General features: G+C 39.2%; 1 protein-coding gene across 1 annotated transcript in view; it reads left to right on the top strand.

The window, feature by feature from the left end:
- The first annotated feature begins 8,605 nt into the window (after window positions 1–8,605).
- The window catches only part of LOC143023791 (fringe glycosyltransferase-like), a 125,566-nt gene continuing 116,519 nt past the window's right edge, over window positions 8,606–17,652 (top strand). Inside the window, exon 1 of the mRNA XM_076182408.1 lies at window positions 8,606–9,271. Within this exon, the coding sequence (XP_076038523.1) occupies window positions 8,738–9,271 (534 nt within the window). The 5' untranslated portion in view covers window positions 8,606–8,737. The remainder of the gene's footprint in view (window positions 9,272–17,652) is intronic.

The following is a 17,652-nucleotide window of genomic DNA, read 5'->3' as shown; positions in this document are numbered from 1 at the left end:
TGCTTGAGCGAAGACATCCGGGAATGCGGAATAGAAGCAGACGAGTGGCTGGTACGACCACAGAATAGATAACAGTGGAGGAACCACTCAAGAGCAGTTATGGGTCACCGTGTGGCACACTGGCCACGTGAGTACCATGATGATGATGATGATGATTGATGATGATGATGATGATGATAGTGGTGGTGGCGATGATGATGATGATGATGATGATGATGATGATGATGATGATGATGATGATAGTGGTGGTGGCGATGATGATGATGATGATGATGATGATGATTGACGATGATGGTGATGGTGATGATGATGATGATGATGATGATAGTGGTGGTGGCGATGATGATGATGATGATGATGATGATTGATGATGATTGACGATGATGATGATGATGATGATGATGATGATAATAGTGGTGGTGGCGATGATGATGATGATGATGAAATGTGTTCTACAGAATGAATTAGGTTGTTAAATAGTTCTAGATAATCTCTGGAGTTAGATGACATATACACAACACATAGCTAATTAGTGGGAAAATAGAAATTTGTATTGAGCAAGACGGTCAAAATTACGGAATGCTCAAGCTCAGAAACACTGCCGCACATGCACGTAAGACCAGTTTTGGGTTCGATTTAAGAATAGAGAAAAATAGGAGGAGACTAAATAGACACTGCTGTCTGTACGTTCAGACACTTCATTATCAGAAAGAAAAATTAAGGTTTGAAAGAGAGGTTTGCTGTGTTTGTGGGGCCATTATACAACACAACAAGAGTCAATGTAACCTTTTAGAGGTGCAACAGCTCACGTCAACCGGTATATATTTGTTTGGGCACTATAATGGAGTCGCCTGTAACCATTAAGGGAGTAATAAATACCCGGGAGGTACTAATTAACTGACTCGAGGAGGTCACGACGGGCCTAGTAAGCTGATGATAGACTAGCAGTTTTCCTCAAGAAACACATGTTGAGCCTCGAAACACGACTGAACCTTTTGATAACGATCGAAACGTATTTGGACGGAGACTTAATCAATTTAATGATAAACCAGCAATAATCATTGGAACTGAGAATGGTAAGATAACTTATATGCTGAAAGAAAGAAGTATTTGTGTACTTGGACTTTGCGAACACAGAATGTCAGGGAAAGGTGTTGAAATCCTGCGTGAATATTATAAACTATTTACAAAAGAAACCCAAACAAAAGACATGGTGTAGGAGTCTTCCTGAGTGTCACCTTTTCTGAGGACAAGAGAGTGCGTGCGTTAGATGGGGTTTACACGGTTCGTCGAACGCGGTTCGACAGACACGTGTTTAAAGTGATGTGTGAACGTGTGAACGGGGTATTTGGGGTTTAACCAACGTGTTCGACAACCAAATACCCCGTTCACACGTTCACACATCACTTTAAACACGTGTCTGTCGAACCGCGTTCGACGAACAACGGTTAGACTGTGCAAACCCCCTCTTAGTCACACTGGCGAGCGGCGTGGCGCTGACCTTTACCCTTCTACAAAGGATTACAAAGGATTACAAAGGAGGAGCATGCCAACAGGACACCTTTTGGTCCATAACTAGGTCGGATGCGAAAAAAAAATTATAATAATAATAAATAAATAATCAATTAAAAATTATAACAGCATAAATAATAACAAACAAAATAAATAAATGCATATGTATAGTTTAAATAATAAACAAGCAGGAAAATAGTAAATAATAATAAATTGACAGATAAATAGTAATAAATGAAAATCAAACAAATAATAATAAACAGAAAAATAATAACACAAACAAATAAGATAAGATAAATGGCAGGCATTACAGCATCTTGCTTAGGTGTTTATCTAAACGAATCTTAAAGCTTCGAACTGAACTACATTGCACTGATTCTGCAGGAAGTTTATTCCATTCATTAACTGTATAGCGCTATACGTATACAATTACAAAAACACAACACAATCACCTGTCACTATTCGAATATATAAACTTCACAGAAAGTAATAACTTTAACAAGAGGTATTCGCTAGCTGGTGTCTCGGCAGCAAACGAGTTCTCTAGCTGAGGTCACGAAGCAGACTGAAGTCACTAGCTAGAGGTGATCACACAGAAGGCACTCCTGCAGAATTTTTGCACTTACAAAAGTGTCTGTGGGTGCTGTGACATTTCCAAGGGTTTCTGAATGCAGTATAGACATCGAGAGTTAAGCCTAAAGCCATGGTCACGTTAACATCTACACTAGTTTGACGGAATCCGGAATTTACGGTTGTGGTGATGCGGCTGCTGCAACAAAATAGTGGTCACACTTATAACCATGCAACTCAATCTAAGAACTGAGAAGTGGCAAAGTGAATACTTCGACATGTTTCGTGAAATGGAGTCTTTGTTGGCAGTATCTTTAGTTGAAGGTGAAGTTGAAAAATATAAGCCAGACGACGTATAGAAGCGAACGAAGTCATCACCTTTACCGTGCGCATGTACTCGTTGGCCACAGCCATTGCCTGGAATTGGATTCGAAGTGCGACCAGACGACGGAAAATCCGCACTCTATCAAATACGCTACCAATGCACATTCAACGAATTCCGAAGATTTTTTTCGTCATACAGAAGAGGAGGCATAAGAAGAGGTTGGGGGTGAAAGAATAAAGCACAAAGAGGGATAAGAATATTTTCATGAAAGTAGCAGTTGCCGACAAGACTGACGAGTTAAACACCATATGAGGACGGAGCCTTTATATATACGACGTTTCGCTTATTACAGCTGTTTCAAGTACTTGAAAAAGCTGTAATAAGCGAAACGTCGTATATATAAAGGCTCCGTCCTCATATCGTGTTTAACTCGTCAACAAGAATATTCATGCAAATGCAGTGAAATTCTTCTGGAAGACAGACCACTTATAGTAATTCTGATTCTGATTTTTCCACTATTTCGCCAAATACTGTATGTTTCAACCTAGCTTTGTGGGCGTCCCCAATGGTAACATTATATGAAATAACTTTTTTATTATTAGGGAACAGAAATTGGAAGGAAATCAAAACTATTTTCCCTGCACTTAATCGCCTCGACACGGCAAATGAAACACAGACAGAATTGTAAAATCACGATCTTCAAAATATTCTAAATATTCTAATCTCGATTTTTCAATTGAAGGCCCTGTTCACATATTCTTATTATTAATATCATTACCTAATATTTCATCTAATAAACCTGAGGTCTTTGATTACCTAAAGTTGCTGCAGTCTTGAGTTGGGGCACCTTTTGATTTCCGGCATTCTAAAGAATCAGTGGTCCCGGGAGACTTGAATTCGAATTGCGATGATTTGGTTGCAGCGGCTTCCAGTTGCTGCTAAGATCTGTCGTCCTCGTAACCTAGCCGGCCACGGCTTAGCGATGCTCTTTCGCCAAACTTCAGTCACTCCGTGAGGGCATGGCACCACGTCTTGAAAGAATTAAATCCCCCGATGGGTCAACATTGATTCAAGTAGATTAGAAAAGACTTCCCAGGTGACTGTTATCCAATCAATAATACAGGATTCAACTAATTAAAAAACATAGTATAAATCAAGGCACTACAAATTATTCGTTATTATTGGGTGTTCAACCGGCCATGTATTTCTATCCTGCCGTAGTCTATGCTCAATTCTTATGTTGGAACTGCCTAGTGTATGACTTATGGTCTCCTCCAGTCTCCCCCATTGTTATGGTCTTCTGTTGTAGCTCCAGTAGGGGACTCTGGCCTGAAGATGTAATCGATCTTTACGACCCCATGTGACTGGAATCCACCCTTTCGATTGCAAGAAACCACGCGCCTAGATAACTGTAACAAAATACATACACTATGTTACTATGTTGAAGGAATAAATGATTTGTTAAGAATGTGTAAAGCGTTCCATGACCTCTTTCCTAGGGGGAGGCATTTCTAAAATTCTGAATGTCGCCGTCAGGCTCTTTCGTCAAACAAGACTCCATGGCTGACCTCAGCTGCAAGTGGAACACTCCTCCATGCTGATTTTCCTCAGGCGACTCTATTCGTCTCTGGGAGTATCCTTTCAGTAGCGAAGGATTTAGATAAAGCACCTTGATGAGCGAACACGTTACTGGAAGTGACGGTACTGATTAGGCTTAGATAACAGCCATTTGCTCGAGTATGTACAAATGGGACAGTTTCGACCGTATCGGTCCCCTTCATCTTCTACACTTTCTTTTCCAGAGTCGTTTCTGTAGCCACTGAGAGAACTGGGTGCTACTTTAATCTATCTGCCAGCATACTATTCTATCAACCCCCGTGAAATAACTTTAGTAAGGAAAAAAATAATTTAAATCATATCTTCGGTGCTCACTGATCAAGATCGCAAAATAGATTATTCTGATTTCAACTGTTTTTTTTTTTTTTTTTTTTTTTTTTTTACTTTACTGTGATAAATACGTTTCCCTTCGAGCGCCATGATGTAGTTTTTGTTGATTACATGCATAGCTTTGAGTCCGAGCGCACGCGAACACAGTGATATGCATGAAAGATCGAGGTGAACTTTACACAGAGTCGTAATTTGGTTTTTGGTTTCGCCGTGAACCCATAATTCATGTCGAATTATGGCCCGAGGATATCAAGGACAACTGCATCATAAAACCAAGAGGGCTATTTCATTTATCGTCTGTTTCGTTGTCGCAGTTGAGGTATGTCGGTATACTGCACGGACGAAGAGACAATGTATAGAAAACATACTGTACATACTGCTGATGAGGAAGGCTTAAAATAAGGAAACTCTAAAAGAAACTATGTGCATTTACCTAGTTGTGTTTTACCGGAAGGGGAGCTACGCTCGTGGTGTCCCGCCTTTGTATCTCGCAGTGTCTAGCTTGCTCTTAAATTCATGAATGGTTTTTGTGCACACTATTTTTTCGTCCAGTTTCGTCCACCACTCTATGTGAAAACGGTTTTTCTTCAGATCTCTTCTGTAACTATGTTTTTTTTTTTTTCTTTCCATGTCCTCTTGTGTTTCATTTGTCGCAGTTTAACAAGTCCTCCTTATCGAGTATTTCTGTGCCCTTCATGATTCTATTGATGGTCAATAGGTCACCTCTTCTTTGCTCCAGAGTCAGTAACTCCAGTTTAGCCAGTCTCTCCTCATATGACAAGTTTGCAAGTGCAGGGGCCATTTTTGTGGCTGCTCTCTGGATTCTTTCTATTTTCTTTATATTCTTTTTGGTACTCTGGGTGACCACAACGTTGCCGCATATTCTAGTCTAGACCTTATCAGTGTGACCAATATTTTTTTTAAATCATTTTTTCATCCAAATATGTAAATGCCACTTCTGTTGATCTTAGCAAGTTACAGGATTCTCCGACAATTTTATTTATCTGTTTATCATAGGAGATGATGTGTGTGTGTGTGTGTGTGTTTGTGTGTGTGTGTAAGTGTGTGTGTGTGTGTGTGTGTGTGTGTGTGTGTATTTACCTAAGTGTATCTTACGGGAAAGGGAGCTACGCTCGTGGTGTCCCGTCTTTGTATTTCGCAGTATCTAATTTGCTCTTAAATTATTGTATTGTTTTTGCCCACACTATTGCTTCGTACAATTTGTTCCAGACATCCACCACTCTATATGGAAAGCTGTTCTTTTACAGGTCCCTTATATAACTGTCCTTTTTGTGTTTCTTGTCATGTCCTCTTGTATTTCTCTTGTTCCAATTTAGTAAGTCTTCTCTATCAAGGACTTCCATACCTCTCATGATTCTATAGATGGTCAATAGGTCACCTCTTTCTCTTCTTTGTTCCAGAGTCGGTAATTCCAGCTTTGACAACCTCTCCTCATATGACAGTTTTGATAGTGCTGGGGCCATCTTCGCAATTGTGTTTTGAGTTCTTTCAATTTTCTTTATATTCTTTTGAGTCCTGGGTGCCTATAGTGTCGCTGCATACTCCAGTCTTGGCCTAATCAGTGTGACTAATATTTTCTTCGCCATTTCTTCGTCCAAGTAGGTAAAGGCTACCTTTATTGATCTTAGCAAGTTGTATGTTTCTCCGATCATTTCATTTATCTGTTTATCAGGAGCCATGTCTTTTATGATGATTACTTCCAGGTCTTTTCCAGAACTCAATTTCTTTACTTCCTTTGTACCGATTTTATACTGTCCTGATATTTTTTTATCATTTTTTTATTATTATTATTTTTGTTATTTTTACATTTTCCAAATTCCATTATGCTACATTTCTTTATGTTGATGTCCACTTCCCACCTCTGACTCCATTCCCAAACCCTGATTAGATCTCTCTGTACGATCACAGTCCGTTTCTGGACTTACTTTCCTCATCAGTTTTAGGTAATCTGTAAAGAAGTTCATGTACACCCTCATCCATGCCATTTACGTAAATAGCAAACATTATCGGAGCCCTATGGAACACCACTAATCACTTCTTCCCAAGTAGAACTCTTATCTCTGAGCACTATAGTTTTTATTTCATGCAAGAAATCCTCAATCCATTTCAATAGTTTTCCCTGAATCCCTCCTATAGCTTCCAGTTTTCTTAATGATATTTTGTGTGGTACTTTTCCATAAAAAGATTTTTGTAAATCTGGGAAACCACAATCAGCCCATCCATCCCTTTCTTGTATTATATATATTAGTCTTGACATCAAGTTTTATTATTTGGTCCATTATATCTTTTCTTGTTACAATTATTTCTGCCATGGGCGGAGATCTCACTTCACTTCTTTCATCTTCATGTTGTATATTTTCTCTAGTGATGAACACAGACTTGAAGTGTATGTCCATGACTTCAGCCATTTCTATAATCCCTTTGCGTAAATTAACTATTTCCCGTTTGTTATTTAGTTTACTGTTCACATATGTATAGAATAATTTTGGTTGATCCTTACATTTTTTAAATTATGTATTTTTCGTTGTTTCTTTTTTCATGACTTCAGCCATTTCTATATTCCCTTGGCGTCATTTTACTATTTCTTGTTTATTTTTTAGTTTACTGTTCACATATCTATAGAATACTTTTGGTTGCTCCCTACATTTTTCCATTATGTCTTTTTCATAGTTTCTTCATTCCTCCTTGCGTACTTTTACATATTCATTCCTTAGGTTGATATACAGTATATTTGCCACTTTCATTTTTTTTTTTTTTATCTTTTCTCCATCTTTTCCAAGCTTTATCTCTTCTATCTTTCGCCTCACTACACCTGTTAAACCAGCACTTAATATACACCTTTTCCTGTTTTTGTCTTGGTACATATTTATCCACTCCTTCGTTGTAGATTTCTTTCAAAATCATCCATTTCTCTTCCACTTGTGTCTCTTTATTGTAGAATTTTTCCCAATTCGCTTTTTGAAAGAAGTTTCTAAGTTTTCCAAAGTCCGTTTTGTTATACATCAGTCTTCCTTTTCTGTATTTCTCATTTCTTTCCATATATATTTCCTCTTTTAGTTCAAACTCAAGTAGTATGTGGTCACTCTTCCCAATTGGTGTCTTGTATTCAATTTTATCCACAATTTCAGGCTCTGATGTAAATATTAGATCTAGTCTCGACGGTTCTTCATTATTTCTATATCTGGTATTTTCTTTTACCCATTGTGTCATGTCAAGTAATATATTTCCCCAAAGGTCCTCTCCACCTTTCACTATCATCTCTTCCCAACATATTTCTTTGCAGTTAAAATCTCCCATAAGTACTACGTTTCCTCCGTCCTTCAGCATCTCATTTAATGAATGCCTTGTGTCTTCTAACATTTTAGAATAATCGCTCTCTTTCCAAGAACCCGTTTTTGGGGGCACATAAGTCACCACAAACTTTCTACTTTTCATGTCACTATTTTCAACTTTTATCATGATCATTTCCACACTATTTTCTCCCTCTGTAACCTTCGTCACATTTAAGTTTTTCTTAGTCAAAAACATGACTCCTCCACCCTGTTTTTCCTCTCTATTTTTCATCCAGTGATTATATAATCCTTGTCCAACACTATTTGGTGGTAGTGGACCCCTTAATTTCGTCTCCACAATTCCCATTATATCTGGTTTTTCTTCTGACAGATAATCATTTAGTTCATTTAATCCTGAGATCAAACCGTCTATGTTAGTATAAGTCACTTTTAATTTTTTCCTTCTCTATCTCGTTCTCTGTTCCTTTCGTTTCTTTTTTAATATACCATTTTCTCAGCCTCATGTCTAGTACTCTCCAATAGAACTTTCTTTTCGATCTTCGTTCTTTTCTCATTGGTTTTTTTTTTTTTTTTTTTAAGCTTCACTTCTTAGTGTCTTCTCTCTTTTTCCTCATCGTTCATGTCTTTTTTATCCATATAATTTTAAAGTTTTCACTATTTGTGTGTGTGTGTGTGTGTGTGTGTGTGTATGTGTGTATGCATTATGAATATGTATGTACTGTATGTATGCATGCATGTATGTATGTATGCATGTATGTATGTATGTATGTATGTATGCATGTATGTATGTTTGTATGCATGTATGTACATTGTTAGATTACTAGACACAAGGTACTGAAAAAAGAGATATTGAGTGACTTGGCAACTCGCTCTCCCGAGGCGGAGAACACAGGCAACTCCAGCCTCTAGTCCGCGGTTCTCCCACTTCCGTTGGTCTCACCCACCAGTCCGCGTACAGCAACCGACGAGGGAACACGCGACTGTCGTTCCATGGCCCTGTACTGATAATACTTGACTTAAAGAGTTCCGCTTTGGCCTGTGATCTGTAAATCATGTGACGTGTGATGTGATGTGGTCCTCGGAACGCACCATGAGGCTACGACTGAAGAACGTGGTTGGTGGTGCGGTGGTGGTTTGTGGTATTGTGAGTGTGGTGATGCTGGTGGTCGGTCAGCTGAATAGTGGTGGTAACGGTGGCAGAGGCGAAGTACTTGCAGCTGCCGCTGAGGCTGGTTTCGGAGCGAGTGGGTATAGAAGTGTTCGAGGGGGAAGTGGGCTGGACGTAGGGCTGGCTGGCGGCTGGGAACGAGGACCCCGAAGTTTGGCTTACGACGGAAGCGACAACTTGATCACTTTCGACGGGAGAAACACCCTCGAGGACACCAACCTCGGCCTCGAGGAGGACGTGGATGGTGACAAGGGAGGAACACATTACTCGGACGAGAGGTACCGAGGCCTAATTAACACTTTGGTCGCAACAGCCACAGCTAAGTCGCCCACAGCGCTCGACGACGTTTTCATCAGCGTCAAGACTACCAAGAGCTTCCACAAAACGAGACTCGACCTCATCCTGAAAACGTGGTTCAACCTTGCCCGACATCAGGTGAGTTTACAAAGATCGATCTAACTCCTGAGGGAGGCTCGTCCTTACTGTCTTCTGGAGGCACAGGGTGGCGGTGGAGGGGGGTGGGTGGGAGCACCACATCCTCAGATGGAAAAGGCGACAGAGGTGAGCCCTGGCTGCTCAGTTCAAGGTGGCAGTGTGTTGCTACATAACAAACTTGATATTGTCATCCGAACAGGTTGCTATTATTCCCTTTCACTTAGATATAAATCAATAAATGTATGAATAGATACATGAATAAATAATTAAGTAAATAAACTAAAATATATAGGCTACATATTATATGCATGTATGTATATATACACACGCAAATATATGCATGCATATATATATATATATATATATATATATATATATATATATATATATATATTATGGCTACATTTTTATTTTTTTTAGCTTCTCTGTCATTGTAAATGCTGGCCATTCTGTAAAGAGAATTATCAGAATCTGTAAGCATGAAGGCCCCCATTGTGTGTGTGTGTGTGTGTGTGTGTGTGTGTGTGTGTGTGCGCGCGCGCGTCCGTGCATGTGTTTGTGTGTAAAAACGTGCAGTGATAGTCTCATCAAAGTCAGTAAAGGTGTAGAAATAAACACTATACCCTATAAAAGTATCAAAAATCATTGCACAATATACCCCGCTGCAAACAGTCATTAACTGCAGGCGCGCGTACGCACACACACACACACACACACACACACACACACACACACACACACACACACACAGAAAACTACTAAAAAAACTGGAACACATAGGAGGAATACAGGGAAACCTACTAAAATGGATAGAGGACTTTCTGACTGGTAGAAAGATGAGAGTAGTGCTCAGAGAAAAATATTCAGACTGGAAAGAGGTGATCAGTGGAGTACCGCAAGGATCTGTGCTGGCACCAATAATGTTTGCTATCTATATGAAGGACATGGATGAGGACGTGAACTGCTACATGAGCTTCTTTGCCGATGACGCCAAACTGCTAAGGAAAATAGAAACTGATGAGGACTGTGAAGCACTGCAAGAAGACCTAAATAGGGTATGGAACTGGAGTCAGAAATGGGAAGTGGACTTTAATACTAAGAAGTGTAGCATAATGGAGTTTGGAAAAAGCAAAAACAGAATATCAGGAAAATATACAATTGGAACCAAAGAAGTAAAGAAAGTAGGATCCGAAAAAGATTTGGGAGTAATTATCACGAACGACTTGTCCTACGATATACAGATTAACAAAATTGTCGGGGAGACTTACAACTTGCTAAGATCAATAAAAGTGGCGTTTACATACTTGGACGAAGACATGATGAAAAAAATATTGGTTACATTGATAAGGCCTAGATTAGAGTATGCAGCGACATTGTGGTCCCCCAGTACCAAAAAGAATATAAAGAAAATAGAAAGAATCCAAAGAGCAGCTACAAAAATGGCACCTGCACTTGCAAACCTATCATACGAAGAGAGATTGGCTAAACTGGAGTTACCGACACTGGAGCAAAGAAGAGAGAGAGGTGACCTATTGACCATCTACAGAATCATGAAAGGCACAGAGGTACTCGATAGTGAGAACTTACTTAACTGGGACAAAAGAAACACAAGAGGACATGGAAAGAAAATAAAAAACATAGCTATAGAAGAGAACTGAAGAAAAACAGTTTTCCTCATAGAGTTTTGGACACTTGGAACAAACTGGACAATGGAATAGTATGCGCAAAAACCATTCATGAGTTTAAAAACAAACTAGACACTGCAAGATACAAAGGCGGGACATCACGAGCATAGCTCCCCTCCCCGCAAAATACAACTAGGTAAATACACACACGCGCGCGCACGCACACACACGCACACACACACTCGTGGTGCAGTGGTAGAATTCATGGCTGCCACTACGGCGGTCAGGGTTCGAATCCCGCCCAGGGCTGAAATAATTTCAATATCGCTGCACTGCGGGGAGTTGGGTGTGTGTGTGCGTGTAAGGTAACATCATTACCCATAGATCGGTCATATATGATCTCTGAGCTCTCTTACGGGAGGGAAATAGCTGTCGATCACGAGTCCAACACGTGATCCAAGCCCATGGTGAATCACACTCACTCACACACACACACACACACACACACACGCACACATACACACACACACAACGTACGCACGCACGTGCACGTCATTACATACAAACCTAAGCGAACGGACGAAAGCATACATACGCACACACACACACACACACACACACACACACACACACACGCAATGGGGAATGAATTAGCGATGAATGCATGGAAAGTAGTATTGATAAAGAAATGCTAGATGGGTAAAGAGTAATACAAAGAAAGAACTAGAAGAACTACAAGAACGAGAGAAAACGAGGAACTTTGTAGAATCAATAATGAAAAAAATGCGAGATTAGGAACAAGTAGTAGAGGAGAATTTTATTGGAGAGTCGTACATCAGAAAATCACGAGATAATTATTTCAAAATGTCCAGAGAAAAAGAAACGGAGGAGAATAATCAAGAAATAATAACTTACACTAATGTAGACGATATGTAACAGCAAATAATGGAGGGAAGTGGCTATTTAAAGGAGAAAAACCCGATATGGTGTGCTTTGCTAAGACCAAATTCAATAGAAATGCTGATGTTGAGGCAGGTGAAAGTAAAACATATGGAATGGGAGTGGGAAAAAGGTTGGATGGCTGACGACGGCAGTGTGGAGATGAGAAAGGAAGGAACATGGGGGAAGGGGAGATTTCCATTGTGGAATGATTGACCAGGAGAATAGTTGGATTGTTATGTAACCCAAGGCAACAGCATAGATTAATTTAATAAAAGTTTCTAAGAAACAGGTCCCATGTGCCCAGTTCCAACCCTGTAGAATGGAACTAGGTAAATACACACAGACACACACACACACGCACACATATCGAAGAGTGTGAGACGGGACACAGCAATCATTGCTCCTTTCCTGCATACTACAATTAGGTAAACACGCACACACACACACACACACACACACACACACACACACACACACACACACACACAGCTTATATATAGATATGTGTATGTATATATATATATATATATATATATATTGTTTATTTCATTATTTACTTATTTTTGCTGTTACAAACAAAAGTGCAAAGGTAATTATTGAACCCTTATCTGACGATAGTTAGACTTATGCATAACTATGCGGTACATTTTTTGTTTGTGCCCAATAAAATGGATATTAATTCACTAGAATCAGTAAAGAGGAAAATGACAAAAATCATACAAGGGCATAGAAGTTGACCATACGAAAGTAGGCTTAGGCACTTTAACTTATTTATAGGTATTCATATAGAGGGTTTTAACAAGGATGATGCAGACAAGGTCATCATATTATGGCAGCAGGGCAGGACTCGTTGTAATGGGTTTAGATTGGATCAGTCTAGGTTTAAGAATGAAAAAGGCAAGAGCTGGTTAGTGGTTAACGAATGGAATTTACTTAGTAACTATGTAGCGAGCGTTGAAATAATTAGTTATTTTAAGAGAAGGATTTATGCAAAGGGATAAGAGGTGGTAATGGACGTGGGACTACCTAATTTAGGCTTTATGGTCTCTTGCAGTCTCCTCTATTATCATGTTCTTATATATATATATATATATATATATATATATATATATATATATATATATATATATATATATATATATATCACTGCTGAACAAAGGCCTCTTTCACAGCATTCCATGATTCACGCGACCGCTCCAACCTCTGCCACGTCACTCCTGCAAACCTTTCAATCTCGTCTCTCCCCCTGTCTGGTCTCCCTCTTCCACGCTTCCCATCTCGCGGAGTCCACTCAGTAGCACACTTGCTCCATCGCTCATCAGTCGTTCGCACTAACTTACCTGCCCAATTCCACTCCTTCTCTTTTATCGCCTCCACAATATCTTTCACTCTAGTCTGCTCTAGCCTGCTCTCTCACCCAACTCAGTGTTATTCCCATCATTGATCTCTTTATTCTTCTCTGTGCATTCCTTAGCTTTGCTTCCATCGCCTTCGTCAGCTTCCAAGTCTCACATCCGTAGATTATAGCTAGCATCATGCATTGATTGTAAATTTTACGTTTCAAACTTAAAGGTAGAGAGCCTCTCAGGATCTTATTATACTTACCAAATACTTTCCAACCAACTGTAACGCGTCTTATATATTTCATTATCAAGGTCTTTGGTCACTTTCACCATCTGGCCTAAATAATTATACTCTTCAACATACAGCATTTATGATAGTCGGCGGACAGCGTCCATCGGAGGTTTGATCGAGTTAGTCCATAAAGCACTTGTTATCATCAGCTGTGGCACTAAGTGATGCTCATCAGCATCAATCGGTTCCGCTACACGGTGCCCCAACCTAGTTGGTCACACAACGTACCAAGGCTTAACCAGTCACACTACGCCTCGTCATCCCGCATCTGTTGCGCAACACAACGCATCAGTTACGCACTTCGTCAATATATCGTTAAACGACATTTACATCGAACAAAACCTTATATCAAGCGTTCTTTCGTGTATGTCTCAAAACTCGTCGGGGATATTCAGTCAGTCGGCCATGTCATGTCTAATGCTGGACAAAGACCTTTCCCAGACTAATTCATGATTTGCACGACTGCTCAAGGGATATGGGATACTATTTTTATTAATAATGATAATAATATTGTTATTGTTGTTGTTATAATCATTATCATTATTATCTTCTTCATCATCATCATCATCATTATTATTATTATTATCATCTTCATCATCATCATTATTATTATTACTATTATTATTATTATTATTATTACTATTATCATTATTATTATTATTGTTATTATTATTATTGCTAGTCAATTATTATTATTGTTATTATTATTATTATAATTTTTATTATCATATTACCATTATTATTATTATTATTATTATTATTATTATTATATGTATTTATCTATTCATTTCCTTATCACTTTTTTCTTTCTTTTGAGGGGCGGGGTATATTCAGAAAGGCATCCCGAATAAAGAATGATAGCGGTGTAACGAAAGAATTTTAGAGGGTTTATATGAATCTTAGCCTGGGAATATCGAGGCCGGAACCATTACTGAAACACATGCAGCAATAAAACACAATTACAGCACTCAAGTGGAATTTTTTTATTTTTCTGTATCATGTACTAGTTAGGTCCGTGCGCAAGGTTAGAATGTGCAGCAAAGTACTGTATGTGAATATACATACGTTTGTTAGTGAAGTTCAAACCACGACTCTTGTGTAATTATCTTCATCCATCGTCAATTATGGCAGTTATAATCAATCGGATAACAACATTGAGGCCAAGACCAAACATAATGTGGCAGTAAATAGTTTGTAATTCCTCTCCTATGATCGTTGCCTCGTTTACTTGAAATAAAGAAAACGTGAAACGCAACATTTTTTTTCCTGTTCATATACCGCTGCTTTGATATTCTTCTCCATTTGAATTGCAAAAACACTATACCAATGTGCTGTCATTCATCCTACGACTGAAGTACAAACTCAAAAACACATAAGTTTTGGCAAGGCTTACAACTGTTCGCTACTGGGTTCTGAAGGAAACAGTAAATGTGTAACAAATAAGTTTACAAACGGAATCACGGAAACAGAGAAAATAGTACAGGAACACAACGACAAAAAATGTCGCTACTACTACTACAACTATTACTATTACCACCACAACTACTACTACTACCACAACTACTACTACTACTACTACTACTACTACTACTACTACTACTGCTGCTGCTGGAACTGGAAACAGAGAAAATAGTACAGGAACACAACGACAAAAACTGGACGATAGACTACCCTTTCTATATCGCTACTATTACAGCTATTACTATTACTACCACCACCACTACTACTACTACTACTACTACTACTACTGCTGCTGCTGCTGCTGCTGCTGGAACTGAACCAGTTCAGCCGGCAGCTGCCTGCAGTACACAGATAAAGAGTAAATCAAGGTTTTAAAATGAATGACGACATTGTCCCGAGTACGCGCGCACGTGCAATCTTTCTTTCGTAGAAACCGTATAAAAGAAATCGTATAAACTCGTATTCAGCTGCTCTTTTTTCATGCCGATCACGTGCAAGATTCGTCAGCTGTAATCACTGTGAATTAAAATTGGTTATAAAGAGAAATGTGAACAAAAGATGAATTGTGTTCAACCAAGAGAAAACACTTCGTACCTTTGAATTTCGTTCAGAAGTCCGACCAAGCGGCACTCGAAGCTCTTACGTTGCGAGAGATCCTTGCTTAATTTTCTGACCAACAGGAGATGGTTTTATTCAGCTGTGTTCCATGAGGTAACAGCCATCTTGATGAACACTTTCTGCAGTGAGGAGTATTTGTCTCGTTCCGGCTAGCACCTGGCAGGCGATGGAAATTTACATTTAAGAAAGAAATAGTCAAGCACTCGTTAACGAATGAAACAATTGGTTGGAGTAAGGGACATGGAACTGCCTAGTGTAGGCCTTATGATCTCTTACATTCTCCTCTGTTTTTAGCTAAGTTCTTATGTTCTGTTCAGCACCCGCACGGTATGCTAAAGCTGGAACCTGTCTCGGTTAATTCGTTCTGTACAATGAGGCACTTACTGTGTAAGTCTGGGTGTCACCAGATTATGATGCTATCCATTTGTTAGCCACCCTTTTGGAGGGACACGAACAATTTATACTCCAGACATATGCATACCCAAGCAGAATTTATTGTTACGCATCTACACAGACTGCACAGCACCGACATCAGACAAGTTCATCAGGAAAAAGAAACAAACGGTCCGCTTCCTTACATAGGCACCCTCATCATGCAGCGTGAAAACCAGCAAATCTGAGTTTTACAATAATCCAATAAATGAATAAATATGATTTATTACATTTCCACTCCCATTATGGCCTGAGGATTGAGAGAGAAATAGATTTCTACCTCAGAGCACTCAGTATTTGCAGTAAGTGCCAGCTTATCAAAACACTCGAATTACTGTATGTACAATTTGACTAGCGTCTGGAAGTGGATTTGAGAAATCCCTTCCTAATGATATACAACCCAGTTATTATAGTGTGCCATCGACTGCATTCCGAGAATTTTTTTTGTGAACCAGACATATCATACTCGCTAATAATTATCATAAATGTTAAAGATAACCCATGGATCACGCTAGGGATAACCCTCATTTGATTGAAATTGCTTGACAGTTGCTAGAATAAGTGTAGAATTTGACCTTTATGTTTGAATGTGTAATCGAGATGGATGAAATGATTTAGTAGTACGCTTAGAATTTCATCTACGCCATATCAGGAAAAATCGACGAGGCAAAATTATTAGAAGACGTGTCGTTTGTTCATTCTTTGCTAACGAGAGGATATCCAGGAAAATGCTACTTAGTACAGGAAGAGACGGTCAAGGTCTAAAGGGGAAGGAATTAAGAAACAGGATGTATGTTTTCAAATCTGGTCATTCAGAGTATTTATAAATTTTCACTCTGTTTAGATCTGGAGCATTTCTCAAAGAACCTCCGCTTTCATTATGTGAGAGTAAGATTATTGTTTAAATAGATTTGCCAACATTATTAGTAAGAAAATACAAGAAAAAATAGTCGAATTTTTCAGAGTATTGAACGATTCTGATACAGAATGTGAATTCAAAGGAATATATGAGGAGGAGGAAGAACACCGCAAGAATAGAGGATTAATAAGATAGTCACCATCGAAAAGGAAGGTCACATTCCTATCTGTCCCTCCTCAAGAGTGTAGCCCAGGGTGCTAGCACCCCCATAGCGCGTTGGGAATGTTTCTTCCTTGTAATGTACCAGCTGTAGTCTTTGTAACCTGATGTTAGGGTTTGCGGTGTTCCTTTTATTTGTATCCGGTGGTAAAATGTTTCAATATGTAAAATTCCTTTTCTTATGTTACCGAACTATAAAGGAAGTGGGGTCGGTAACGGTTAAGAAACATTTCTACAACAGGACTCCGTGACCTCAGTTAACAGCGGTTGGCCGAAATTTCCTCTGACCGACGAGGGTGGAAGTGGAGGAGGAGGAGGGAAGAGGAAGATGGCCGTTCGTTGGGGAATTAATCAAAGGGCATGGAAGCCGGGTAGGCTACCTGCTGACCCACAGGAGTCATTGAACACCTGTTAGTTATTGTGACGAGGTAGAACGCGAGGAACAGGTTATTATGGAATTATTGGTGTCACTGGGAAATTATTAGTCATGGCTGATGTGAATATGGGTTGAACATTAAGAGTGGGAGTGTTAGATATTCTGAAGTGATATTTTCTTTACGGTGGCATGCAAGCAAATGTAAATATTATTA

Source organism: Oratosquilla oratoria, unplaced genomic scaffold (genome assembly GCF_046742065.1).
Source record: "Oratosquilla oratoria isolate Oo_2021 unplaced genomic scaffold, ASM4674206v1 SCAFFOLD61, whole genome shotgun sequence".
NCBI lineage: Eukaryota > Metazoa > Arthropoda > Malacostraca > Stomatopoda > Squillidae > Oratosquilla > Oratosquilla oratoria.
The sequence above is the reverse complement of the archived record's forward strand: the minus strand, read 5'-3'. Positions and strand labels throughout refer to the sequence as shown.